The following is a 27,733-nucleotide window of genomic DNA, read 5'->3' as shown; positions in this document are numbered from 1 at the left end:
ATGAATGAAGGTCTTACAGGTGTGGAACGAGTAATTAATGACAGAAACTTCATTTTTGGGTTTAAAAATGTAATATAATCTAATTACAAGTATTGTTTGGAATCTGAGTAAGTACTTGTATTTATATTATATTACATTTTAAAATGCTCCTAATCAGATTACAGTCACATTTTTTTTATATGGATTACATAATTAAATATTATTCACACCATGGCAGCAAATTGTTCATAATTGATTGATCTCCCTGATTCTTCTTCTTTTTTCTTTGTTTAATTCACTTCATGATGTTGATGAACAAAGAATGGAACATTTTTTCTTTCTCGTAGTTTTTTCTTCTATGGTACACAACAATCCCATTCAAAATGAGTTAGGTCAAAAGTCATCTAAATGTAGTCCAAATAAATCTAATAGATTCCGTTATTAACTATAATTTCTGTCATGTCATTTGTAATCTGTACAACTGAGAATAATATCCTCATATGCTGCAAGACACAATTACTGACAGACGTTTAAACTCTCTTTTGGACAAATTAAGGCCATTGGCTTTTTAAAACACTTTTTAAGTTCTGAAACAAGGTCTAATAAATGAAACAGCAGAAATGGGCTCTGGAAATGTGCACTGAATGGTGTTCGGGATACAGGCACACGTTTGTGACAGAAATCCTTTTTGTGGACATTTTAGACGTGAACGAGCCATGAGGTGCTTGTGTGTCGATGATACGTTTTTATTTCCCATGAATCAAGCATGTGATTCCCGCCTTTGGAACTGCTGACTGGCTGGACGGGAGTGTGAAAGTGAGGGCTGCTGGGTAATAGACCCCTGACGGCCTCGGCCACCGCAAGCTGAAATATACAGCAAGAGAACGCTAAATAGCTTTACAGCCAATGCAATATTCCTTTTACAGAGTTTTCCTGCGCAATCGATTCTGACAGAATGTGCTGTTACATGAGATCTTCTGATCTATCATGAAATATCATCAAACTGAAAAGGACGTGTTAAGGATAAGATAATGTGTTATGAGAACCGTTCTACCATTTATTAGGCTATTATGTGACGTGTAATAAATGCTAGATAAATGTTATAATGTGGTCAGCAGGTGCAAAGACGAAGGATATTCAAATACAAACCAGGCTTTATTAATAATCCACACACTCTGAATGAACACGCAGGAGAATAACGCAAACCACACACTGCATAAGCGAGAGCTGACCAAGGAAAACAGGGGTAGAACAAATGAAAGTAAACTAGAGACATGTGAAACTAATGCACAACTATAGCAACAAACCATCAATAACCAATGAAAGCGAAACTAAACAGAGCGGGGAAACAGGAACTAAAGGAAACAGAGCAGAGTGTCATAATAAGGGTCCACATAACAACATAAACCTGACAATAATCTCGTTGGGCTGTTGTGTGTATATCTGTTAGTTCCCATCCTCAAATCTACCAGAGGATTTCTAACACTGCTGATATTCATGGGAAATACCCTTAAACATTGAAATGATGCTACGATAAAGATATCGCTTTCCTCTTCGGACATTGCAAACTTTTTTTTGACCTAAAGAAGGACAGATGCAGGTAAAAGCACATGCTCATTTGATCTCTTTCTCACTGTCTGTTTGTTTGTTTAGGCTTGTTTAGTGCATATCTACGGAGCCTCTGTACAAATCACAATCATTAAGTAAAAACAGAGCCAGTTGGTGGAAAAATGACATTGTTATTGTGACTTGTTATCATGAACTTATTTAACATTCAATACACATGCATGAAGTGTAAAACAAGAAGGGCATAGCCTTATGAAAAAAGAAAGCATGTGAATGTCGCGGTTACTTGCGTTCCTCTGCCGTTGGCTTGTCAGTATTGCTGTATTTTCACGACAGCACTTAAAACATCTCCCAGTTTCAGACATCAAGACACAGAACTGTGTATTTGTGTGGTATTCTTTCAAAAAGATTTGGAAGGACATGAGTGTGGGTAAATAATGGCAGAATTTTCATTTTTAAGTGAATTATTCCTTTAACCTTCACAACTGAATCGCACAAAAATACCTAATTTAGGGATGAATATTGGCTAGGTCAGTGCTGGAATGAACAGCAGAGCAGAGAAAAGCAGAAAGCCGAGACATTAAAGCCCACATGTGTCCTGAACAATAACACAATCCATTTAACACAACACAAAGCTCAGAGTCGTTCAGAGCCGGGCAAACATGAAGAGTGTTAAGACTGTGTCTTAAGAACTACACTCCCAAAATGATGGGTTAAATTTGGGTCAAATATGGACAAACCCAAATGTTGGATTGAAAATTTAATTTAAAAATTAAACCCAACAGTTGGGTTTATCCATATTTGACCCAATTTTGGATTGAAACATCCCAGCATTTTTATAGTGTAGTTTGACCAAGTAGCATTTAGTTAAGAGGTAATCAGTCTTACTTTTCCAATTCAAATTAGACTAATTTACCTTTTTATGTAACTTACTTTAAAAAGTTAGGATCAGTCTTGAAGAAAAAACTTAACGACTAACTTTTAAGACTTTTAAGAGTGAGGGCGGCGGTCTGAGTTTCCCCGCTGAACACGATACAGCTCCGGCACGAGATCCGGCGCCGTTACGGTGGAAACTGGTCGATTACACACTCTAAAAAATGCTGGGTTAAAAACAACCCAAGTTGGGTTGAAAATGGACAAACCCAGCAGTTGGGTTAAATGTTTGCCCAACATGCTGGGCAGTTTTATTTAAACCAACTATTGTTTAAAAATTACTATATGGCTGGCTTAAAATGAACCCAAAATAGCTGGTTTATTTTTAAAATTAAAAACCAGATGCAATTAGAGGCAACAATAATAGTCAAAAGGTGAACATTTATTAATAAGCAATTTAATAAATGTTTATTGTTTAATAATTATTCATTGAACATTAATAAATGTTCATTTCCAACATACTTTGGGTTAATTTTAATTAAGCAATACAGTAATTTTTAAACAATAGTTGAGTTAAATAAAACTACCCCAGCAGGTTGGGCAAACATTTAACCCTACCACTGGGTTAAAACAACCCAATCGCTGGGTTTGTCCATTTTTAACCCAACTTGGGTTGTTTTTAACCCAGCATTTTTAGAGTGCACTTGAATTACTTCTAAATGTTTAATTTTTACTTCTAATATTTGTTAAACAAACTTAAATGTAGGCAATATGTATTAAAAACTATATAAAATATTCTATACTGTAAAATACACTCTAAAAATGCTGGGTTAAAAACAACACAAGTTGGGTTAAAAATGGACAAACCCAGCGATTGGGTTGTTTTAACCAGTGGTTGGGTTAAATGTTTGCCCAACCTGCTGGGTAGTTTTATTTAACTCAACTATTGTTTAAAAATTACTGTATTGCTTAATTAAAATTAACCCAAAGTATGTTGGAAATGAAGATTTATTAATGTTCAATGAATAATTATTAAACAATAAACATTTATTAAATTGCTTATTAATAAATATTCACCTTTTGACTATTATTGTTGCCTCTAATTGCATCTGGTTTTTAATTTTAAAAATAAACCAGCTATTTTGGGTTCATTTTAAGCCAGCCATATAGTAATTTTTAAACAATAGTTGGTTTAAATAAAACTGCCCAGCATGTTGGGCAAACATTTAACCCAACCGCTGGGTTTGTCCATTTTCAACCCAACTTGGGTTATTTATTATTGGTATTTTTAGAGTGTATCGTCGAAAATAAAGGAATTATCATATTATCAAACAGTGGTTGTGTGAGTATTTTTTTTTTTAAAGTGTAGAGGATTTAAGTAAATCACATTATTTCATGCAGTAAAAAAATAAGCTAGTATTATAATAAAAATTAATCAACCCTGTATGCTGGGTTAAAAACCCAATTCGCTGGGTAAAATGAACCCAACATGTGTTCTGTGTTATATATATATATATATATATATATATATATATATATATATATATATATATATATATATTAAGCAGAGTATAAGCAGTTTATGCAACCAGCCAGAACATTGGTATTCCATCCTGGTCTGGTGAGGTCTACATCTCTGCATAAAAGTCCTTGTCAACAACAAGAAGATCAGATGAAGTGATGCAATACTGCATAAATGATTTACAAGAAATGCCACAGCAAATATAACCAATGTCACTGAGATCTGGAGTCAAGCAGCAAGGTTACGTAAATGAAAAGCTTCACACTAGCTGGTCATTGTGAATATACATCAAATATCATATCTTTTGAATGGCATTGTATATTTTGTACAATTTCTCTCAACAAGGATTGTGAAAGTTTTTCACAGGGCCAAATAGTCAAATGTCCCGATTTCATCTCTGATCATCTTAAGACAAGGAGGAGCCTCTGAAGAGACCCTTTAGGACCAAACAGGATCTTAATCCCAATGCATTCTGGGACTGCCTTAGCTCAGATTTTGCTATAGTTTAGAAATGCCTCTGCGTCTGGGCAGAATCTGCCCTACCTGCATTTACAGTCAGGAGCCGCTACTGTATTTAGCAAATATTTTATTTCGGAGATGAGATTTGGTCCCCCAGTCACATGTCTCTCTGACCACTTCCTGTCTGCTGGTCAATGGCCCTTGAAATATCAAACTTAAATAATGCATGGACCAATCACAGCATTGGCTTTAAGCAGCCTGCGTCACATGACATTTCCACTGCAGTACATCACCTCTGATAAATGGCGAGAAAACCACGCATGTAGACAGCATTCATATTTCATAGCTCCGTGTCTCTTAACATTTGCTTTGTCGTGGGTCTCCGGCGCGGCGCACCCACATTACATTTGTAACGCGTGGCAAAATACATAAGCCAAATATAATAAGCATTTTCTCTCCTCGGCTAACAGCGTGACTGCTGTCTCATTTATCTTGTGAAGCATTATGAATTCAATCACAGTTTCTGAAAAATGAAATTGAGAGTAATAACAACGTTAGCCGCGCTCTCACTTTCACACACACACACACACACACACACACACACACACGGGCTGCTGGAAGTACACGCTGCTTACTGACTCCACAGAATCCCTCAGCCATGTTTATACTGACAGTCTAGAGCTCCTTTACCATAGTAATAAACATCACAAACCACATGTGTGTAATATCATCATTATTCTCCCTGTGAAATGACATTAAAGAGCCACTGTTATGCTTTCTGGGATATGACCTTTCGTGCAGTGTGTAATACAGCTGATTATGAGTGTAAAAGTGCAGATGAATGGAGTTTTTGTCTCCTAAAAGAAACCTGCGTAGGTTTGTAACTAATTTGCATAATGCCAGTCTTGATTGGCTGATCAGCGTCTCTTTGCCCCGCCCTCAATCACTGTGGTTGTATCTGAGACTGGAAGAGTTTGGTTTGTGTTGTTCACGTCGAGAAGAAGCTGTTTTCTGCTGCCAAAGCAAATCCACTTTGATGAGATTGATACGGTAAACCCGACGCCATCGTTACTGTTCGTATCAAGAGCTGAGATTCAGATATGATAATGAGCGTTTGGTTTCTGAGCAATCACAGCAGAGCAGCTCTCAGAAAGGCAGGGTTTAGAGAGACCGAATCCTTGATGGAAGTGTTTCAGACTCTGAGAGAAAAGAGCTGATGCTGCAGTGGATATTATGAGAAAATTAAAGTGTTTTTGACCTTGAATGAATGTTATCCTGCTGTAGAAAACGACAAAACAAAATGAAGAGACTTTAAGATGGCATAATATGACACTTTAACTGGAAAACACATGGAAAAGGGCCCAGTCTGAGCTGCCATTCACAATCATCTTCATCATTGTTTTTATTGTTTTAATAATATTCCATTTTATTATTTGTGTTCTGTTCTGGATGATGTGGAAGATTTTATTAAATGTGCACATGTAGTATAAACATTGTTATAATACTAGATTATAATTTTAACTCTAATGTGTTTTGAAATTACATATAGATTTAATATATTTTAAATGTACTAATTTGCAACTTTATCATTACAAATGTGTAATTACAAATGTATTTAAGTACATTTCAATAGAAATGACATTAAAGTATATTTTAGTTTCTCAGGGGAATGCAATTTTTTTCTTCGACCACCGTGTCCCTTTAGGGCTTCAACATGTTCTCCAACCAATAAGACCATACAGGTTGTTTGTCAATTCCCTGAAATACGACACATAGGAGCGTTTGCTATAGTTGCGCCCCTACTGACAACAGGACACTTTCATTTTAATGCATTGTTCCCTTTTATCTGCATCATTTTTCGGGTTTCATGTAGCTCAACTGGTAGAGCATTGCAATCATGTGATCACGCGAGCGTGGGTTCGATCCCAGGGAGCATGTGCTCATAAAGAGTATATGCACTATAAATCACCAAGGGTAGGTTTAGGGGTGGGGTGTATGTAGTCATTAATAAAAATTAGTTTTGGTAAATGGAAATAGGTCAAATGGTGTAAAAAATCCACACACTGCATTTAAATGAACACGCATTTTGATTGGTAATGACAGTCATACAGACGTAACACGACACTGTCATTATTTTTACGCCCACTAGAGGGCGCATGACTTCAAAACGTAAATATAGGTCGTAATCAGAGGTCGCATTAACCGAAAATTATCCGTCATTGACGGAATTTTTTTATCAATGATGGAAAAATCTGAAGGCCGTCCGTCACGTTGACAGATTACACTGAGGGTGATCTATATTGTAAATTGTAACTGTAATTCCCACCCCTGTCCAGTTGGTGGCGAGTGCGCTCCAATGTAGCAGCAGAGCTCTGGATTCAGAATAAAAATGAAACTGGCACGAATCTTTTGCTATGCCTTTGATAACGCACAGGCGAGTACCCAGAAGCTACAACTATCTATCACGCCACATTAAAGAGCGCCAAAACGGTATTTATTGCTTGAATTTCTCAATGAAATGGACAGAATTTGGTCTTATGAATGTGACCAAAACAGCAAGGAGACATTTTAATTGTTTATTAATAAAGTAATGTTTTCTGAATCAGTGTCGGCGGCAAAGATGAAGTTGACATTACTGACTCTCATCATCTCCTCATGGTGCAAGTGCCTAGAAAGAGAATGCACTTCATTCGGTTTAGTCTACATAATCAGAGTAGCCTATTTCTTTTCGGTATGAATTATTTCGTTTTCGTTAAAGTAGATATTTAAAGCTTTCTATAGATATATTTCTCATGTCTCTGAGGCAGAGTTTCGGTTCATTTAGCCTGTAAGACGCACTCCAGTTCACGCGCCAGTGATCGCGCCTGCGCCTCCATGATTATATCGTCTGCTATATTTGCTTCTTATTTATTACATCCATGCAATTGGTTAATGAAACATTGATTCAAATTAAAATACAATTTTTACAAAACGAAATGAACAAAATGACAGACAATGTTAAAGTCTAACGCAACTTCTGGTCGTAATATACCTATAGGGTCGGGTTTTTTTGGAGAACAGTCTCGAAAATGATGTTTTAAAGCACAAACTGAGTGATCAGAGATCATCATGTCAACATTGTCCCAGACACATTACACTTTATGCTGACTCATCCCGATTCACACTGTTAGCGCGGAGCGGAGCGACGGCAGATTGATCTGGAGTCAGTGGACACGTGTGTTAAACTCCACAGAGAGAGAGTCAGCACACAGATGGACAGATACAGAGCAGAAACTGGATACATCATCAAAGACAGAGAGACACACGCAGGGAAGAGGAGGAAACCAAGCGGAGCATCAAAAGGAGAAACGAGTGACTTCCTGGAGAGTTTATGAATCTCGGGAGTTCAACGAGCCACCTGTGAAAACACTGATGGAGTGTGTGTGTGCGTGTGTCAGTACAATTTATTTTTCCTCCATATGACTCTAACGTGCCACTACGTGAGGCCGAGGTCAAAGGTCAAGACCCTTCATTCGCTTCATATATGACGCAGAGTTCATTCCTCGATGAAGAACACTAGCAAATGTGCTTTCTGAAAGACATGGTTCATCCAAACATGAACAATCTGTCATAATATTATTGCTCAGTCGGAGAAATTCAGAAGAATCTTCATGCTGCTCTTTTATACAATGAAAGTCTGGATTGAGGACAGATGCTGAAGCTCCAGTAATGACACTGGCCATGTGCTCCACATGTGTGCTGGATCACAAGACTTCATCTGAAGAACAGAAGAACGAAAGTCATGCATGTCTGGAATGACGTCCAAAACGGTTTAATTGAATATTTTTATTCTCTTGTTCTGTAAAACCATAAATGTGGTGCCTTAAAGAACCCAGAAACCAAACCCTGATCTGAAGAAGATGAAATGGTTCTTGTGTAGATCTGGAGCACACCTCAACCCATCCACCGCACGCTGGAAATCTCTCTCTCTCTGTCATCGTACTCACACCATTCTCTGCTCAGACGTAAATAAGCTCAGAGGCCATTGGTGTTGGGCGCAAATCAACGTCAAGCAATCGGTAAAACATTGAAAACAATCCATCAGAGCGCTCTTTTTGCATCTGTTCATCAGCGTGAGCAGGATAAAGTCAGACCTGAGCGGTCAAGGCTATTCATCGGCGGCGTTGTGGAATTACCTATTGATTTTCCTCCTCGAGCATTCGCAAATCTTTCTCTTTTTTCTGACAGAGGTATTACTGAGATAAAGCCTGAATGTGCATAATATTAGCCACAAAGATGCTTCTCTCTCTCCATTCACATTATCATTTAGAATATTTGGAGTTAGTAAGGAAAGGACGCATTAAAAAGTGACAGTGAAGACATTTATAATGTTACAAAAGATTCTATTTCAAAAAATTCTGTTCTATTCATCAAAGAATCCTGATGCATTAAATTGATCAAAAGTGACAGTAAAGACATTTCTAATGTTACAAAAGATTCTATTTCAAATAATTATGTTCTTTTGAACTTTATATTCATCAAAGAATCCTGAAAAAAATCAGTTTCCACAAAAATATGACTGTTTCCTACATTAATAATAATGTTTCTTGAGCATCAAATCAACATATCAGAATGATTTCTGAAGGATCATGTGACACTGAAGACTGGAGTATGATGCTGAAAATTCAGGAATAAATTACACTTTACTATATATTCACAGCTGATTTAAATCATAATAATATTTCACAGTTTTTACTGTATTTTTGATCAAATAAATGCAGCAGAAGAGACTCTTTCAAAAACATGAAACGATCTTAAAGATTCTAAACGTTTGACCAAACACCGGTTCTGTCTCATCAGTGTCCTCTATTCCTGCACTAAAAATACTCCCAACATCCTCTTTTAGCTCCCAGACACACACACACACACACACACCTGTTGATGGCACACACACCCCGGTGTGTTTGAATGCAGGACTCACACACTGAAAGATGCTTCACAAGAGCCTTTTCTGGGTTAATCGTCTCTGCTTCATTAAACGCTAAACAGATATCATTCACACCAGCGTCTCTGGAAGATTCAGGCATTTCAGAGGTTGAAGAAATGAAACAATAAAGCATTTAAAGCAGCGTGATATTAAAGGCCACTGATGCTCACAGATTGATTTCTTCGAGGGTTTCTCTGTTTGTTTTAGAAAGCTGAAGGAGGATCACTGCTCATGTGTCAGACTGAGAGTTTAACATATTTAACACTATTTTCATAAACTATGAATCACATATCCAACAAAATATTGTGTGTGAGAACAATAAAAATACATTTACTGCTCATTCTCATCAAACGGTAAGTAAATAGATAATAGATAGATAAATAGATGCACATTCTGGTAATATCACTCATTTTGTGGCTTCAGTAACAGGGTTGAAGATCACTGCGAAAATGACTAATAACAGCCTTAAATAGGAAATATCACTGACCACACCACATTATTCACTGTTAATAATCTTATACTTTGTGCCCAATTAAAATTGTTGTTTTAAACTTTTAAGCCAGTTTATAAAAGATTAAAAGTAATGAAATACTAGTTAAAACTGAAGAGAATCTGGTTTAAAGAGGAGATTGACACAGCAGGGTGGAATAGAGAGCAGAGGCGAGACCAAATAATAATTAATTATGTTATTATGATGATAAAAGGAGACATGCAAATTGTTGATTCCAATGAAAAACAGTTTTAGCAATTAAAAAAAACTAAGTCTATTCGATGCAACATCTCATCAGCAGCATGTCATGGACACACACTTTAAGACACAGACATTTATTTCACAACGAAACGAGTAAATCGCCACACGAACTCGGAGAGCGCGTAATGCGCGCTCACTCCCCGCTGGCTGCGCGCGCACTCACCTCTCTGCTGAGCCGCGCAGCACCGCCACAGCAGCCCGACGAGCGCGAGGAAACACGGCGTGTTCATGTCCCAATCCGCCTGTCGATCATGAGCGCTCAGGAGAACACCAGAAGAAGTCCAGGAAGCTTCAGGAACTCCTCGAGTGACTTTAGGAAGTTTGGGACGCTCGTCTGGTGATCCCTCCTATCCCGCGCGCTGAGGAGGGGGCGTCCCGTCCCGAGATCACATTCCTCTGCGCTTCCTCTCGTGCAGCATCATCTCCCTGCAGGAAAACACTGAAATAATCTCAACTCCAGATACTTGGCTCATATTATAACTCGATATGTCAGGACAAATTACATTTGTTCCCAGTTTTGGATAAATCGGCATCCCTGTTACCTACAGCTTTTATTGTTATGTTTTAATCATAATTTTCTGTAGCCAAATAACCCCATACAGCAAATTAAAGTGTACTGACACATCCCAAATTTAGGTGTAAAAACCTAAATTTGAAAACAATTAGTTGAAAACAAAAAAATTGTTTGATGTTTTATGTCACGTTTTCCACCGTTTGTTGAATAGTTTTGTGTTGCAAAATAGTTTTAATGATTAAATGTGAAAAATATCATTAAATAAACTTAATAAAGCTTTTATGACAATTGCATAATATTTACTGTATTTGCAGCTTTTGAAGCTTAAAGGGATAGTTCACCCAAAAATGCAGATTCTGTCATCATTTACTCACCCTCAGGTTATTCCAGATCTGTGTAAATTTCTTTGTTCTGCTGAACACAAAGGAAGATATTTTGAAGAATGAGAGAAACCGAACAGTTCTGGGACACCATTGACTCTCATAGTATTTTATTTCCTACTATGGAAGTCAATGGTTCCCCAAACGCAGCCTGGTTACAAACTTTCTTCAAAATATCTTCCTTTGTGTTCAGCAGAACAAAGAAAGTCAAACAGGTTTGGAACAAATGATGACAGAATTTTCATTTTTGGGTGAACTATCCCTTCAAAAGGTCATTGTTATTGAATGGAAAAGAGTGACCAAAATATCTTCTTTTTGTTCCACAGAAGAAAGAAAGTCAAACAAGTTTAGAGTGAACGAGTAAATGATGAACTAAAAAACAGCAAAACTAAAATCCAATAACTGCATCATTTATCCATGCTGTGATGCATGCTGGGAGCTCACGAACCCTAAACTTAAGCACCAATCTTCCACACAACTGTTTGTTCAGACAGTGTCTGCAGGAGTGAGTTTGAGTAGATTCAGTGTAACTCTGGACACACGTCCGGTCTTTTCCCCAGACTGAGTGGCTGTGAATTCTTCAGGAGTTTGTGGACTTCCTCTGCACCCTCTAGTGTTGGACTCACAGATTTGGTCTCATCTGTATTCACTGAATCCAGACGGTGCTCATTTTGACAAAGCGGAAAGCAAGACCTTTTCTAAACAGACACCTCTAGACAAACACACATCGTCAGTGATTATAATGTTTCAGTTCATCGGTCTGTCAGTCCTCAACACTTCTGTGTTGCTGTTGGCCAATTTAAAATGGATGCAAAGCCAGTTCCTCCTCACAGGGTCGATGGCCCGGATCTCCGTTATGCGCCCGCAGTGCTCAGACTGACATCCAGCCGGACGGGACGACGTTCTTGATGGATGTCAGTTGAGTTTGGTGGGATTGAGACACTTGGTGTGAGTTGTGAAAGCCGAGCAGTTTGGTCTCCTGCGCTCTCTCCTCATCGAGTGCCCGTCGAGCTATGTCACATTTTCAGCTTTCTCAGGTGAAGGCTCATGCGGAGGCTCTCTGGATGAAGCGCTTCCACGCGGCTGCGGAGGAGAACCGAGGTCTGGTGGTGAGGGACGAGCTGGCTCAGACGTATGGAGACTCTCAGGCTTCCAGTCCAGAAGACCCGGTCCACTCGGACCGATCCCATGAGGACGGCGCTCCCGGCACACGGCCCAGAATCACTACTTGGGAAGCGGGATGGAATGTCACCAGTGCCATACAGGTGAGCACACACACACACACACCTGCATGACGTACCTGTACGCACACTGTCATTTGGAACGATAAAGATGAAGGAAATGCAAAAAACGTAATGAAAAGTTCTAGGAAATAGTGAGAATCTAATGTGCAGCTGGTCACAGGTGCGACACACACACACACACACACACACACACAATAAAAATGAATTACTCTCACTGCTAGTGTCACTTATTTGCACATGCTGTCTGTGTTGTTTTAGCAGCCGATTCAGAAAATGAATTATGTAAATCAGATGACGGTGCAAACGCTGCCAAAATAAAAGAAGCTTGTTGGGTTCGAGGATGCAGCAGACCAACACAATCTCCAGCGTCGACACACTTCTGAATATATAACCACTCATAACCACTCATCCCCAACATTAAGTCATCAATCATCAGCAGAAAACATAAACATCAAATCTCTGTTTACCTCCTGTTCTTGTGGGCCGTATTAATGCAACATTTATTGCACCAGAAAAACTGCTTTTACAAAAAATAATAAGGAATATCTAAACATTTTTAAAACAAGGATTTACTTGTGAAGCAGTTATCTAAGATAATTATTATGAATTATCAAATATGCAAATAGTTTCTTGTTTTAGGCATAAACCTCCAAACATTTTGTTAATTTATTTTTCAAAAAAATCCCACTTTTTGACAGTGAAATAAGAAAAGTATCTAAACTAGATTGTATTGATTTTAAAGTTCTTATCTTCACTTATAAAGCAGTCCATGGGATGGCCCTCGATTATGTTAGTAATTTGGTGACAGTGCCCACGCCATCTCGCTCTCTCCGCTCTGCTGGTTCTCCAGCCTCGTTGTAAACTCAGAGCTATGGTGGGAGGTCTTTCTCTTGTATTGCTCCCAGGTTGTGGAATTCTCTGCCTTTTCCTATTAGGAATGCTCCATCTTTTGATTGTTTTTGATTGTGTTTGTCATTATGGAGTTGTGCTGTTCTTTTGTTGTTGTTTTTTTCTTATTGTTGTAGTGCCTTGAGTGTAATACAAATAAAATGTATTATTATTATTAGATTACACACTCTAAAAAATGCTGGGTTGATGTTACGTATGTAACCCTCATTCCCTGAAGGAGTGAACGGAGATGTACATCGGAACTGACCGACTGAAAGGAAACAACCCAAGTTGGGTTGAAAATGGACAAACCCAGCGATTGGGTTAAATGTTTGCCCACCCTGCTGGGTAGCTTTATTGAACTCAACTATTGTTTATAAATTACTGTATTTCTTGCTTAAAATGAACCCAAAATATGTTGGAAATGAACATTTATTAATAAGTTTAATGAATAATAATTAAACAACAAGCATTTATTAAATTGCTTATTAATAAATGTTCACCTTTTGATTATTATTGTTGCCTCTAGTAATTGCACTCTAAAAAATGTTGGGTTAAAAACAACCCAAGTTGGGTTAAATATGGACAAACCCAGCAGGTTGGGTTAAAGGGCACCTATTATGCCCTCTTTCACAAGATGTAATATAAGTCTCTGGTCTGGTCAAGTTTCGGCTTAAAATACCCCACAAATTTGCCCCTATTTGGGGGTGAGCAAAAACATGCCTTTTACTATATTACTATATTGTTGGCTAAATTTTTTTTTTTAAAAATCCAAAATTGGTTGAAAAAAATGGCTGAGTGAAAACAACCCAATCCCTGGGTTTGTCCATATTTAACCCAGCATTTTTTAGAGTGTTTGTGTCTGATTTTTAATTTCCAACCTATTTTGGGTTCATTTTAATCAAGTCATATAGTCATTTATAAACAATAGTTGAGTTAAATAAAACTACCCAGCAGATCGGGCAAACATTTAACCCAATCGCTGGGTTTGTCCATTTTCAACCCAACTTGGGTTGTTTTTAACCCAGCACTTTGTATGGTGGTTAGATGCAGATGAAGATGCAGGTTTGGGAAGTGTCTGTTATGCTCCTAAATTAAAATATTAAGTAAACAAATTTCTCCCCTCAGATGCTGCATGAATGATTGCACGAATGTTTGTGTGCGTTTGAATATGCCTTATTTACTTTATAGCAGCATAAATCCTTGTTTATGTGAATGACACCCCATTACCTCATCTGTTCGCTCCCATTTGAGCTGAGGGAAATATTTAGAGCTGTTAATGATCACACGGCTCGTTATTGCTGCTTGAGCTTGTTAATTCATCCTTCTGCTTTACTTGTAGTGTAATGTGCCTCTCTTCACCCATCTGTCTCACACGCACCTGTCTTACTCTCTTTCCTCTGACAAACCCTGGTCACCGTGATTTTGCCAAGTAAGACATGTTCCTGGAACAACATTCCAGTCTGAAAATTTAGTCTTAACCCCCTAAACCTAACCCTACCTATAACCTATCCCTAAAATCAGAGGGGAAAGATAGTTGATGTAGAAGCACCTAACCCAGGTTGCAAGCCTAAACTTGACATAAACGGTAAACTTGTCCCTCAGATCTGATTGGTTGATTGGAATGTTGTTCCTGGATCAACATCTTTGTGCAAAATCACGGTGACCGACAAACCCTATAGTGAGCTTCCTCGCTCTCTGCTGTCTACTTAGGCAGCGTCTTCTAAGGCAGCATAAGTTCACACACTGCTATGATTCGGTGCCGCCGTCAGAAGTGCGTTCGTGTCCGGGTAGGCCGCTCACTAGCGTCTGGACTCCTCTTTCTCTCTCGTCCGTGTGTGTGGATGATCCGCTGTCATTTGTTCACCAGAGATACAGTCATTAGGACCCTGAGAGGAAATGAACGCAGTGCTGTATCTTTATTCATTGTGTCTAACACAAAGCAATTTACAAACAATTACAGTCAAGATAAAATATCTGTCACTTAGCGCCTCTTTAGAGATGACTGTGACTTCATTAGTGGAGGGGTGTGTGAGAGGGTGTGATTTCATTACTCCCATCTGCTGTGCGGCTGTGACTGTGTGTTTCACACAGCTGTGTGTGTGTGTGAAATCTCTCCTAGTCGTCTTTATATGAATTTGAGACTAGAACCAAACCTGTATGTGCTCAGAGGTGGAGTTCTCAGTTGTGGTTCATTCAAGACTCAACTTTGCCTCTCGTTTAAATGATTTGGAAGTAGTGTGTGTTTTCCTGCCTTCAGCCTGAGAAGCTGATAGACTCCAGCCTCCCTGCGACCCTACAGAGGAGAAGCGTTTGGAGAATGGATGGATGGTGTTTGATCCAGCCCTAACCCTCAGCACATTCTGATAGATTGAGCATTACTGTCTGATCCAACCCCATCTTGAGAAAATATAGCTGTTTTAAGAGCAGTGTTGGGGAAAAATACTTTTAAAAGTAATGCATTACAATATTGAGTTACTCCCTAAAAAAGTAACCAATTGCATTACTTAGTTCATTTTTATAGAAAGTAATGCATTACGTTACTTTTGCATTGCTCTTTCGAGGCTCGAGACTGTCTACACTGGATGCGACAAAGCAAAAATAGAACGGCGCATCAGTTTACAGTCGGGAATTTGTCCTGTCGCGCCACATCCAGTGTAGACAGCATCAGCGATTATAATGGATTCTGTTTGCTTTTGTCGCTTCGCACCGCTCGCGTCTGGTGTTACCCTCCGTGAGGTCAGCTGATCATATGAAATTATATGAATGATATTGAATGAATTAATATGAATTCACCACCAATTCACCCCCAAAAAGTTACAAACTGTAATGACAATGAGCTGGTTTGATCACATCAAGTAACAGCAATAGTAGGCGGAATTGGGGTAAGATGACCCACCCCTTGTATCTTGGCAACCGTACCCTTAATTATCATGTGACCATATATTTTGGAATTTCTGCTAGACTGTGAAAAGGAGAAGCACATTGGAGGAGTGGAAGGAATAACCATGCCAAGAACCTTGTGAATAAAAATATTCTGATTTAGTTTTTATTTAATTTTACTCAACAAACTCTCCGTTTAGTCCGTTTTTTTAGAAGGTTACAACTTTGCAAACTTTGTTTAAAGATTGAGATGGTCGGTTTACACCCAGATGTGGTAAATTGAGCCACAGGAACACTCTTTTTATAAGAAGCCATATTTTAGAGTCCTTTGTCATTGATTCTAATCATTTAAAATGATAAGAAACATCCTGAAATTATTTTAGATACTTTCGTATCTATTTTATATTTTTGCTTATCTTGAGAACCACATAAGTTAAAAATGGCTCATCTTACCTCACTCTCCCCTAATACTCATGCTTAACTTAATATAGGTGACTCTTTATGGGATTAATATCCTGCCATGATTCAAAACTGAAAATAAAGTTCTGAAAGGTTGAAACTAAGTGTTCGAAAACTCAAAATCTTACAAAAAAAAGTTTTGCAAGATCGAAAAATAAGATTTGCAAGCTTGCAAAATGTAAAAAAATAAAAATATCTCTGCAAACATTATGTTGTTTTTGAGATTTCCTTCTTCAGAACTGCAACATTTTTTTTACGATGTTGTGCAAAGAGTTTCAAATTTGTCAGTGTTCACTGTATTAGTTTGTTTTCAAAACTTTTTTTTGTAAGATTTTGAGTTTTCGAACACTTAGGGCCCTATTTTAACGATCTAAATGCAAAGTGTAAAGCGCACGGCGCAGGTGCACTCAGGGCGTGTCCAAATCCACTTTTGCTATTTTAACGACGGAAAAACGGTCCGTGCGCCGGGGCGCTTTTTTGAAATGGGTTGTCCCTATTCTCTTAATGAGTAATGGGCGTAACGTTCAATAAACCAATCAGAGTGTCATCTCCCATTCCCTTTAGGAGCGAGATGTGCTCGCGCCACGGCGGATTGCTATTTACATGGTGGAATTTGTTGGTGGAAAAGCTGAACGCTTTTCAAGCGAAGAAACCGATCTGCTTGTGTGCGAAGTTAAAGTCAGTTAAAATATATGTGTGTGTATTGGCACGATTGTTCAATTAATTAGCCAATTTCGTTCATCATTATAAGTAGTAATAGGCTGAATTGAAAATAGGTAGCCTAATTCTAATACACGCAATGATTATTCATCATTACATTTTTATATTTATGTAGCCTACACAATAATATTCTTTTACACTGTAATCCTTTTGTTTTTAATATTTGGCATGTTTGTGTGATGCGCATCCCTGTGTGTAATAAGCAAAGTCAACGCGCACTGTGGACGCGCCCAGAGGTGCAGTTTCTACCAACGCGCTCTAACAAAAAAATATTGCGCCATTGACTTTAGACTTTAGACCAGGTTTGAGTTGGTCTATGGCGCAGTCTATTTTCAGCTCCTTAAAATAGCAATGCGCCGGCAATGCGCCTGAACACACCTCTTTTTTAGACCAGCACGCCCATGGGCGCACTAACTGGCGCAAATTCATTTACTAATTTAAGGACGTGGCGCTGAACGGGAAAACGCGCAAACACGCATGCAAACTAGCAAACACACACCGTTTCAGGCTGCTTCCCCTTTAAATTCTCGTGCTCCATACCCCCAAGCTCGCAACTCTATAATACATTGCATAAACAAAGTTCACACAGCTAATATAACCCTCAAAATGGATCTTTACAAAATGTTCGTCATGCATGCATCAGATCATGTGAGTATAGTGTTTATTTAGATGTTTACATTTGATTCTGAATGAGTTTGATAGTGCTCCGTGGCTAACGGCTAATGCTACACTGTTGGAGAGATTTATAAAGAATGAAGTTGTGTTTATGAATTATACAGACTGCAAGTGTTTAAAAATGAAAATAGCGACGGCTCTCGTCTCTGTGAATACAGTAAGAAACGATGGTAACTTTAACCACATTTAACAGTACATTAGAAACATGCTAACAAAACATTTAGAAAGACAATTTACAAATATCACTAAAAATATCATGATATCATGGATCATGTCAGTTATTATTGCTCCATCTGCCATTTTTCACTGTTGTTCTTGCTTGCTTACCTAGTCTGATGATTCAGCTGTGCACAGATCCAGACGTTAATACTGGCTGCCCTTGTCTAATGCCTTGAACATGGCTGGCATATGCAAATATTGGGGGCGTACATATTAATGATCCCGACTGTTACGTAACAGTCGGTGTTATGTTGAGATTCGCCTGTTCTTCAGAGGTCTTTTAAACAAATGAGATTTATATAAGAAGGAGGAAACAATGGAGTTTGAGACTCACTGTATGTCATTTCCATGTACTGAACTCTTGTTATTCAACTATGCCGAGGTAAATTCAATTTTCCATTCTATGGCACCTTTAAACAAAAACATGCCAAAACGAAGTTCATTTGAAGTCTCAGGGAAAGTTCGCTCTGGCTGGTTAACACCATTTGTCCGGGACAATGATGCAACTGGTAGATGTTTTTAATAATTTTGTTTTATTATTGAGAGGAAAGTATGTTGCACATATTTACATATTCATCTAATCTTCGCTCTCAGCAGTGTGAGTGGTGTTAGTGTTTGTTAATATTGAGATCTCGAACTCAGACTTTCTTATCTGAACACATTGTTGAAATTCTGCTGGAGACACGTGGGATAGTCAGGGTCTGAGAAGCAGGAGACTTCGGTTAATCTCACCTAGATGTATCATTTGAGCTATTGAGCAAGTCTTCATGTGTGCCTCTGTTTCCTCAGGGTATGTTTGTGCTGGGTCTGCCCTACGCCCTCCTGCGGAGCGGGTACGTGGGTCTCCTGCTGCTGGTGTCAGCCGCACTCATCTGCAGCTACACCGGAAAGATCCTGGTGTCCTGCCTGTACGAAGAGGACGAGACAGGCCACTCGGTCCGCGTCAGACACACCTACGAGGACGTCGCTAACGCCTGCTGCAGACACATCTGCCCTTACATCGGGGGCAAGGTTGTGAACGCCGCACAGGTTGTGGAACTGCTGATGACCTGCATCCTATACTTGATTGTCAGCAGCAACCTGATGTGTCACAGCCTGTTCTTCCTGCCTCTGACCCCGGCGGCCTGCTCCGCCATCACCTTCCTCATCCTGGTGCCCTGCATGCTGATCCGTGACCTGAGAGTGGTGTCGCGCCTGAGCCTCTTCTGCTCACTGGCTCAGTTCCTCATCACCTTCATCGTGATTGGCTACTGCCTCCGTCAGTCGCCGCAGTGGGCCAGTAGGAGACTGAGTGCCGTGATGGTGGACTTTGATGGCTTCCAGGTTGCGGTGGGGGTGATTATCTTTAGCTACACATCTCAGATCTATCTGCCCACGTTGGAGGAGAGCATGACGGACAGGTTGGACTTTGACAGCATGATGAACTGGACTCACGCTCTGGCCTGTGTGCTGAAGACAGCGTTCTCCGTGACGGCCTTCCTCACATGGGGAGAGGAAACCAAAGAGGTGCACTGATCCCACATGACACTAGTTGCTCTTATTATTACCAGCTTACAAATACATACAGAACACCATAAAAATGTGTGCAATGTTTTACTACATGTACTGTTACTGACAATCCTCATTTTGGCTGCGTGAGATTCTCCAGTTTTGTTGTTGTTGAGCTGTTAAAGCTCCGCCCTCTTCTGGAAAGGGGGCGGGAGCAGCAGCTCATTTGCATTTAAAGGGACACACACAAAAATGGCGTGTTTTTGCTCACACCCAAATAGGGGCAAATTTGACAAGCTATAATAAATGATCTGTGGGGGATTTTGAGCTGAAACTTCACACACACTTTCTGGGAGACTTATATTACATCTCGTGAGAAGGGGCATTATAGGTTTGGGTTAGATACAGGGTTAACCCTGGGAACATAAGATTTTAGATTTTTTACCAAAATATATTACTTTTCTGAACACCTCACAACATTAATGACATATTTAACTTCCAGAAAAACATATTTTCCCATCTCAGGCACCCTATTATTATTGGTCATTATTTTAAGTTATGGACACTATGGGAGCTCTCTGAATATTACTATAAAATGTATTTGTGATAAAATCAACATTTTCCTATTAATCAGATGTCCCTCACACGAATTCAGTAATTGCAAATATAAAAGTTACATAAAATCTCACACTTTTGCTACTAAAGCCTGAAATGGGCACTTTTTGTGACAGAAACCTCATCATTTCTGATCAAAGGCTTAACTTCAGAATTTGAACTAAAATCAGTTTTCTTATGATTGCTCTGAACATTTCAGAGTTCAACAAACTTTAAATTACTTTTTCATAAACTTAACAAAAATAATAATAAAAATGTAGGTGTGACGGGGTTGTGTTTTTTTTTTGCCCAAACTGGCCACTGCTCTAAATATAGTGAATAAATGGAGAGCGCATGATATTAAGAAATCATGAATAATGTTGAAATAACAAAGATAATTTTCACAAGTAATAGTTTTCTATCTTTAATTGATGTAACGGGGTTGAGTTGTTAAGCTTGACAAACACAATTTCACAACATAATTTAGTTATAATTATTAAAGAAGGTGGTAACTTGCTCACAATGTTGACTTCACTTCCTATTAATGATGTCACATAGGTATCAGATCATTATGGTTTGTGTAACGGGGTTGAGGGGTTACTGAGGTACGGGACTAAACGATGTGATTTACTTAGAAAAAAAACATTACCTGCAAAAAAGCACAGATGGATATTTATGGGAATGGCAAAATGAATGGACTTTTTTCGCATTTTATTATTCATATCCCAAGTACACTTTAATAGAAGGCCTTGAGGGACGTGACAAAATAGGTGGTGTCAACTGGAAAAAACTAAATAATTTCTAATATGAAGATAAAATGTATGTCATGTTTTTAAACATTATTAAAGGAGACATTTCGATTAATACAAAAAGCTTGTAAAAATATATTTTGGTGACCCAATAGATAAAATACACTGAAAAAGGTCAGAGGGACTCGGTTTCGTGGAATGACTCCATTTGTTCTACTGTGGAACACAAAATGATGTGTTTAGCAGAATATCCAAGCTGGTATGGTGGCCACTGTCGGTCCACTGCCATTTCTATCCAGGTAAACAATCCTTTTAAGGGAACTTAATTGTTTTTTTTTAATTTCAGGTGATAACAGATAACCTGCCCACAGCGTTGCGTGTCGTGGTGAACCTGTGTCTGTTGGCGAAGGCTCTGCTCTCGTACCCTCTGCCGTTCTACGCCGCGGCAGAGATCCTGCAGACCGGCGTCCTGAAGCTGGACTCGTCCGCAGACCGGGCGGAGCGGTGGACGCTGCTCCTGCGCGGCTCTCTCCTCCTCATCACCCTCATCATGGCGCTGTACGTGCCTCATTTCTCTCTCCTCATGGGCCTGACGGGCAGCGTGACCGGGGCGGCCATGACGCTCCTGCTCCCGGCGCTTTTCCACCTGCAGCTGAAATGGACTGAGCTGGACATGAGCCGGAGGCTGGCGGACCTGCTGATATTACTGCTGGGCTGCTTCTGCAGCGTCTCGGGGGTTATATGCTCCATCAAAGGAATGGTGACGGCCTTCGAGGACAAATAGGTGACACATAATCCTGTGTGTCTGTAGTTGCGTTTGCTCTGGTTGTTAATAAAGCTAAACGGAGCCGAGTCTGGAGGTTAATGAGCCTGCTTTGCTTCCTTCCACAAATCTGACTGTGAAATGTTATCTGTTGTCATAATTCACCATGTTCATTGCTCAGGCACTTACTAGGCCAATCATGCATGAAAAGCACACGAGATCCTGTTCTACAGTGTGTTTATTATTCCCTCGTTGTCTCTGGAGCGCAGTAAACAACTTCTGACAGTCAGTTAACTTTATGTAAAAAAACAAATCATAAGCATACTGCTAGCAACTAATAGGCTATTAAATTATGAGCTTCTGGAACAGCTCTTTTTCACAACCGCCTCAGTTTGTGTGTTTCTGTCTCTGCGTTGATGAGAATATCATAATCAAACAGTCAGATCAAGTGATCAGTTCTGAATGAAAACTTCTTTAAGCAATGCTTATGTAACTATATAGCCAATGGTGAATGTTGCCATGACATGAGAAGACACAAAAAGGTTGTTTTAGCAGAAATAAAAAAGTTTACCACAGAGAAAATAAAACTCTGCAGCATGAACTTTCCTAATTTACAGTCTGGCCTTTTTCCTGTCACGTGCTTTGGTCAGTATGGATTTTCAGGTCGATGCAAAGTGTGTAATTTATTAAGTCTAGTCTAGTGTCCCTGCATCAGGACTATGGCCCAATCCCGCAGGTGATCCTGGGAATCTTCTAGGGTTTTTCAGAGTCAGTATAAGAGTCTCTTTAAGTTATTGTAACTGTGACCTTAATCATCTACTGTTAGTGTCTGAAGAACTGTTCCACAGGTGCAATAATTGTTTATGGTTCATTGAACAAGCATGAAAAACACTGTGGTTTTGTAGTCTGGAGCTACAGCTCTCACACTGATGACAGTGCAAGATCATCTTTGATGAACGATGAACACAAGATAATAAAAACTTCATTTCATACTAGCTTTTGAGTGGAGTTTACGTGACGTCAGCGTCGGCCGGAGTGACTGCGGTTACGCAAAATGACTGAGCGGCAGCATTGGTTTTCAGCGTCAATACCACAAAAAACACACAATACACATTCAGAACGGAAAAGAGCTTTGTGATTGACTGTACAAAAATCGATTTGACAAGAAATCTGAGGTATATTTTTACAGCCGAAAGCTAAAAGAGAAGCAAATGGATCACAGAAACAACTAGAGAAACATGTTTTTGCAGTTATCATCTTGTGTCAATGTGCTGAATTTTGAAGTAAAACTCATACCCTATATGTTGTATTGACAACTCATCAATTAATTAAATATTTACCATCTTATATTCTGCATAATTGGGTGTCTTTAAATAAACAATACAAGTTTTAGGGCTGGACGACATATATAACACCTATATTGTATTTATATAAAGCGTTCACAGGCAGATTTTCTTTATGTATGTCAAAATCAGGCACATATAAATGTCTGGAAACACGAGTCCTGCTGCATGTCAATATACATGGATCACTGGGTCTTTGGTAAGTTGTAACAGGAACACTGTCAAGTCCAACCTTTAGTTTATTTATTTGTTTCACTCGCATTTTCACAGTTTCCCCTATTAAATCCAGTCATGCAGCAGCTCTTTTGCCTCTCAGTCCAGCTGAGGAAGCGTGTTCCAGCAGGAAAGTGACGTCAATACCCTCTATTACTAGTTATCTAGCTATGAGAAAGGCCACTGTATACCTAGTAACACTTTAAAAAATATTTTAGGTATTATGAACATTTTGCAGTGTTTTTTTAATGTTATTTTATACGTTTGCAATTGTTCACAAGTCATTTGTGGTTTAATACCATGCCAGCTTATGGCATAAAAAGGGTTAAAACATTAAATCTCATAGTAATTGTAACCCCTTGTGATGGTTATTGTCGGTAGATGAACTACTTTTGTAAATGTAACACAGGATGGGGCCCTGGATCTGCTTTTAAAATATATAATAATAAAAATAATAACTCGGGTGCTGCATTTCTTCTATCACTATTTGTTTTAAGCACAGCTTTGTAAACACGTAATTTTGTAAATGGGGATTGGAGAAATGATAACAATGCCAATATGAACCCTCAGTTTAGAAAGATAAATGAAATGGCAATGTCAATAAATCAAGTAGGCCTACAAACACACACCCTGCCTCTCGTTCACTCAGTCTTAAACAAATAAAACGAATGGTGGCAGGCCTGCCGTGGCTTGACAGCGTGGTGACCAAGAAAAGCATAAAAACAACTGGCCGCTTCACTTTAAAAGCAAACAAAAAGAAAAATAGTTTAACTGCAGGTGCAACCACTGAGAAACATGGACGTATAATTCTGACATTTTTAATCACAGGACTAAATAAACTATTGCATGCCCACTGATGTTTTGAATGCGCTCAACAACTAACCAGAAACGTCAGGAACAAAGATGCCACGTCCATAACCCAATGAATAGCTGCTGAAATGTCTCTAGTGTTGAATATTTTTTAACATCCTTGCCTGGGGTCATGCATGAGCATCTGAGTCTGTTCTGTTCTAGAAGAAGTGCTGCTTTGCTTTCTGAGCTCAAAATAAATCATGAATTTGTAAGTCTGTACCACCTGTGAACCTCCGAATGTGACTCATCGAGTCAAAATATGACACTGTTGTCTATTACTTTACTACGGAGTAGTGTGCACAATATTTTTTTTTTTTGCATGTCATGTGCAAAGCTCCATACTTTCAGCTGAAATGAATTTTCTTACTCCAGATCTTGTTTGTTCAGAGTCAGAGAAGGTCACGCAGAGCCGATGTGTGCATCATGACTGATATCCAGCTATGCCAGAACCAGTGGCGAATGTCAAACCCGCCGTGACGTGAATATGTGAAAGTGTGAATGAGATTTGAGTCCTTCACCAGAGAGGACGATTAACAGTGAACATGCACTTTTATTTTTGTTTGCGTTTTTAAAGTTTGATAGATTCAGTCTCATGTTTGATCGTTCAAACTGTTGTTACAGCACTGACGAAATCCTCATGTCTGTTTGCTGTGGAAGGAGTCGCTACAAAACACACATGCACACACTCACAGTCACTCCCCCTGTCTGCCATTGGTCAGTCAAACAGACAGTTATGTGATGAAATCTACAGGTATAAAGTTTCTCCCAGCAGTGAAGAATCAGCAGCACTGGTCGAAAAGCAGAAAAGGGATCTTTAACAGTTCCTACAGATGGTTCCTCTGGCTCAGCCGGGACTCCAACATTAAAGTTTATCATCTGCATGCGTTTTAAAGCGTTTTCTGAGCTGTCTGTCAGAAGGAGCGTCCTGTGAGTATTAAACTAATTTCTCTTTCATGTCTTATTGCACTTGAACTGTCAAATACACACAAGATTATGATCAAAATCACACAGAAACACAGTTATGTATGTGAATGTAAACAGCAGGGAAATAAATCACATGTGTATATTAGATCTGTGTATTAAAGTGACATATGAATATGTTAATATGAATCAAACAACAAAAGAAAAACAGAAAGTCACTCACTGCTCTTGACTGAATAACTTAAGTAGCTTTAATAAGAATAAATTTCTTACTTGAATGCTGCTGTTAAACGCTCTGGCGAGGAGATGAACATGGCGGACTGTGTACGGCTCACTGAGGGGAGGAGCTAAGCTAAAGAGTCCATCGGCAGTCGTGGGCGGGGCTTGTGACATGTGATGTCATACTGCATAGAAACGGCTTGTTCTGAGACATTGCTTATGATTTATGGGGATTAAAATAAAGATGTGGGTGTATTTTTATCATTGCAGTGTGGTTGTGTACACACACTGCCAACACATTTATGTTCAAAGACCCTGTAAAAGTGGATTTTGCATAATAGGTGACCTTTAAATAAAATGCTGCAGTCAGTGTTGTGTTAACACTGTGGTAAAGCAGACAGCTGCATTAACAGCGAGTCAATGAGGGCAAGCTTTCAACTGAACCATGCACGTGCATTTTAAACACTTACATTATGTTCTTGCGTATTTAATTCAACTGCTCAGGTCATGTCAATTTATGACCCATTTAAGGGGAGGTCAAAATTACACTTTAAAATCAATCAGAGCTATAGAAATTAATCATGTAATATTTTATTGTCATTTGATTGTCAGCCTCTCCTTTTCTGCAACAGATTAAAGCCGTCTCGTGGATAACGCACCGTAACCTTTGGCTAATAAAGGAGAATACAGCAGTTTTCTGGTGTTATGTTTGGTCAGCTTCAGCCCTTCCTCAATCTTTTTAACACACAGCCCACCTCAGATTAATTTGAATAAATGTACAAATCATAAAAAAGATCAAACTTTATCTTTACCTAAAGTCTGATTTGGGCAACAGGGCCATCCATAGGGCAGTGCAACTTGTGAGTAGGGTTGCCAACTTCTGGAAAGGAAAATAAGGGACAATCGTGGTTCTTTATAGGAAAATAAGGGACAGAATAAGGGACACTCAAAATATTTGTATTATACCACACAGTGTATGTCATTTAAAATGACTTTAGAACAATATATATTTACACAGAGATTGGTAGGACTGTTAGTTAAATCTGTTGACGTTAGCAATCTTTGTTGCATTATATGCCAACAGTTCAAAAATGGCAAAAAGCACTTTTAGATTATAATTCTTAACAAACTTTTCTTTTCTTAATTTTTAAGTCCCAATATGGTTAATTTCCAGAGAAAGGGATCTCAGTGCACCTCCAATAGTGAAAATTGGTGCACATTTTTTCTGAAGAACAAATAATGTTGAAACTATAAATGTATCTTGTTTTTTTTCATTCCTGTCTGAGTGCCATAAATAGTATTTTTCCAAAGTTTGTGTGCCTGTAATTCTAAAAGTATTAAAGATATCTCAATATCCATCTATATTCTCATTCTTAATAAACTTTTCTAGGCCCTATATGTTTCAGTCCCATATAATGTGGCTCCATGTTCAAATTGTTGAATTTGACCCATTTTCTATATATATAGCTACACCAACAGATATTAAACATCAACCTCTATTCAAAATCATAAACCATAAACAACAACAACAAATCAGCAAGATAGGCCTACATAGATGGCATAAAATTTGAAAGCATAATAACTGAACATCTTTAAAATTTCAGCCAATAAAGCATTTTTTTAAACAATGGTACTAAAAGTTTGAACTAAATGTTGTTGCAACCATGTATGAATAAATACAAATGAATATTGATTCGTAAACGACAATGGGCGAAGGGACGCTAGATTTGATCGTTTCAGCTGATGCCACATCTGCGATGCTTCACGACAGAAAGACTAGCATGTTTAATATTTTGTTCCGTCACATGGGTGACACTGGCCAACAGAAGCACAGAAGCACCTTCCTCCCTGCTTTCAAACATGCAGAAATGAAAGAGAGATAATGCTATTGTTCCTGCTAGGTGGAATTTACAATGGAGGGACTAGTTACCGCGACAGAGTGAAAAAAGGTAAAGAAAACACGGTTACTTCAGTTCTTTTTGGAGGAAATTCAAATATCCGTGCAATCCACTTTTGGGCTTTCCTGACGACAAGACAGAGCAAAACATGCTGCTAGCCATTGTTTGTTTACGCTTATAGCACTTTCTGTCAGATAGTCCCGCCTTCTCGATGACAGCGCGCGGGCGGTTATGGACAGCATGCGACGAGTATAGTCTGACAACGTGCAGTCTGACATGTTTCTTGTCCAGGACACGACAAGACTTTAGGAGTCAAAATCGTATAATTTGACACAATGACTATCGTAACCGACAAAGATAGCTGAACCTGGCATTACACGTGTCCTAACCAGGCCGTGACGCGCAATAAAAGGTAGGCTATTTTTCCATGTTAAACTGAGTTTTTGTCCTAACTAGCCGCGACACGCGATGATTCTATTTTAGAAATGGTTTCTATTTTTCTGTGACGTTGCGGCTGGAACAACAACACAAAGTGTGGCAATGATACTCTCAGTCACTGTTTATGTGCTTTACTTAATGTTAAACGCATCTAATG

At 38.9% G+C, this 27,733-nt stretch overlaps 2 protein-coding genes across 10 annotated transcripts in view; one reads left to right on the top strand and one right to left on the bottom strand.

Annotated features, from left to right (window-relative positions):
- Positions 1 to 10,499, bottom strand: part of lama2 (laminin, alpha 2) — a 171,309-nt gene extending 160,810 nt beyond the window's left edge. For 6 of the 9 annotated variants that reach the window (XM_048208191.1, XM_048208192.1, XM_048208193.1 and 3 more), the window contains exon 1: positions 10,280 to 10,498. In XM_048208191.1, coding sequence (XP_048064148.1) covers positions 10,280 to 10,346 — 67 coding nt within the window. In that variant the 5' untranslated portion in view covers positions 10,347 to 10,498. Of the gene's footprint in view, positions 1 to 10,279 lie in introns of all 9 variants that reach the window. The other 3 variants (XM_048208189.1, XM_048208190.1, XM_048208197.1) reach the window with 2 other exon arrangements.
- An 8,317-nt stretch (positions 10,500 to 18,816) lies between these two features.
- si:dkey-126h10.1 (vesicular inhibitory amino acid transporter) lies at positions 18,817 to 22,284 on the top strand. The gene is made up of 2 exons (XM_048208086.1): positions 18,817 to 19,604; positions 21,276 to 22,284. Exons 1-2 carry the CDS (start codon positions 18,891 to 18,893, stop codon positions 21,711 to 21,713), a joined length of 1,152 nt encoding a protein of 383 aa, XP_048064043.1. The 5' UTR covers positions 18,817 to 18,890; the 3' UTR covers positions 21,714 to 22,284.
- The last annotated feature ends 5,449 nt before the right edge of the window (positions 22,285 to 27,733 follow it).

This window comes from Megalobrama amblycephala, linkage group LG11 (assembly GCF_018812025.1).
Source record: "Megalobrama amblycephala isolate DHTTF-2021 linkage group LG11, ASM1881202v1, whole genome shotgun sequence".
Lineage (NCBI taxonomy): Eukaryota > Metazoa > Chordata > Actinopteri > Cypriniformes > Xenocyprididae > Megalobrama > Megalobrama amblycephala.
This window is presented reverse-complemented; position numbering and strand designations above follow the sequence as displayed.

Excerpts from the sequence above, each read along its gene's own strand:
- si:dkey-126h10.1 (XM_048208086.1), top strand. The coding sequence starts at position 18,891 with ATGTTTGTGCTGGGTCTGCCCTACGCCCTCCTGCGGAGCGGGTACGTG. Across the intron at positions 19,605-21,275 it reads GGGGAGAGGAAACCAAAGAG|GTGATAACAGATAACCTGCC; the intron begins GTGCACTGATCC and ends TTTTAATTTCAG.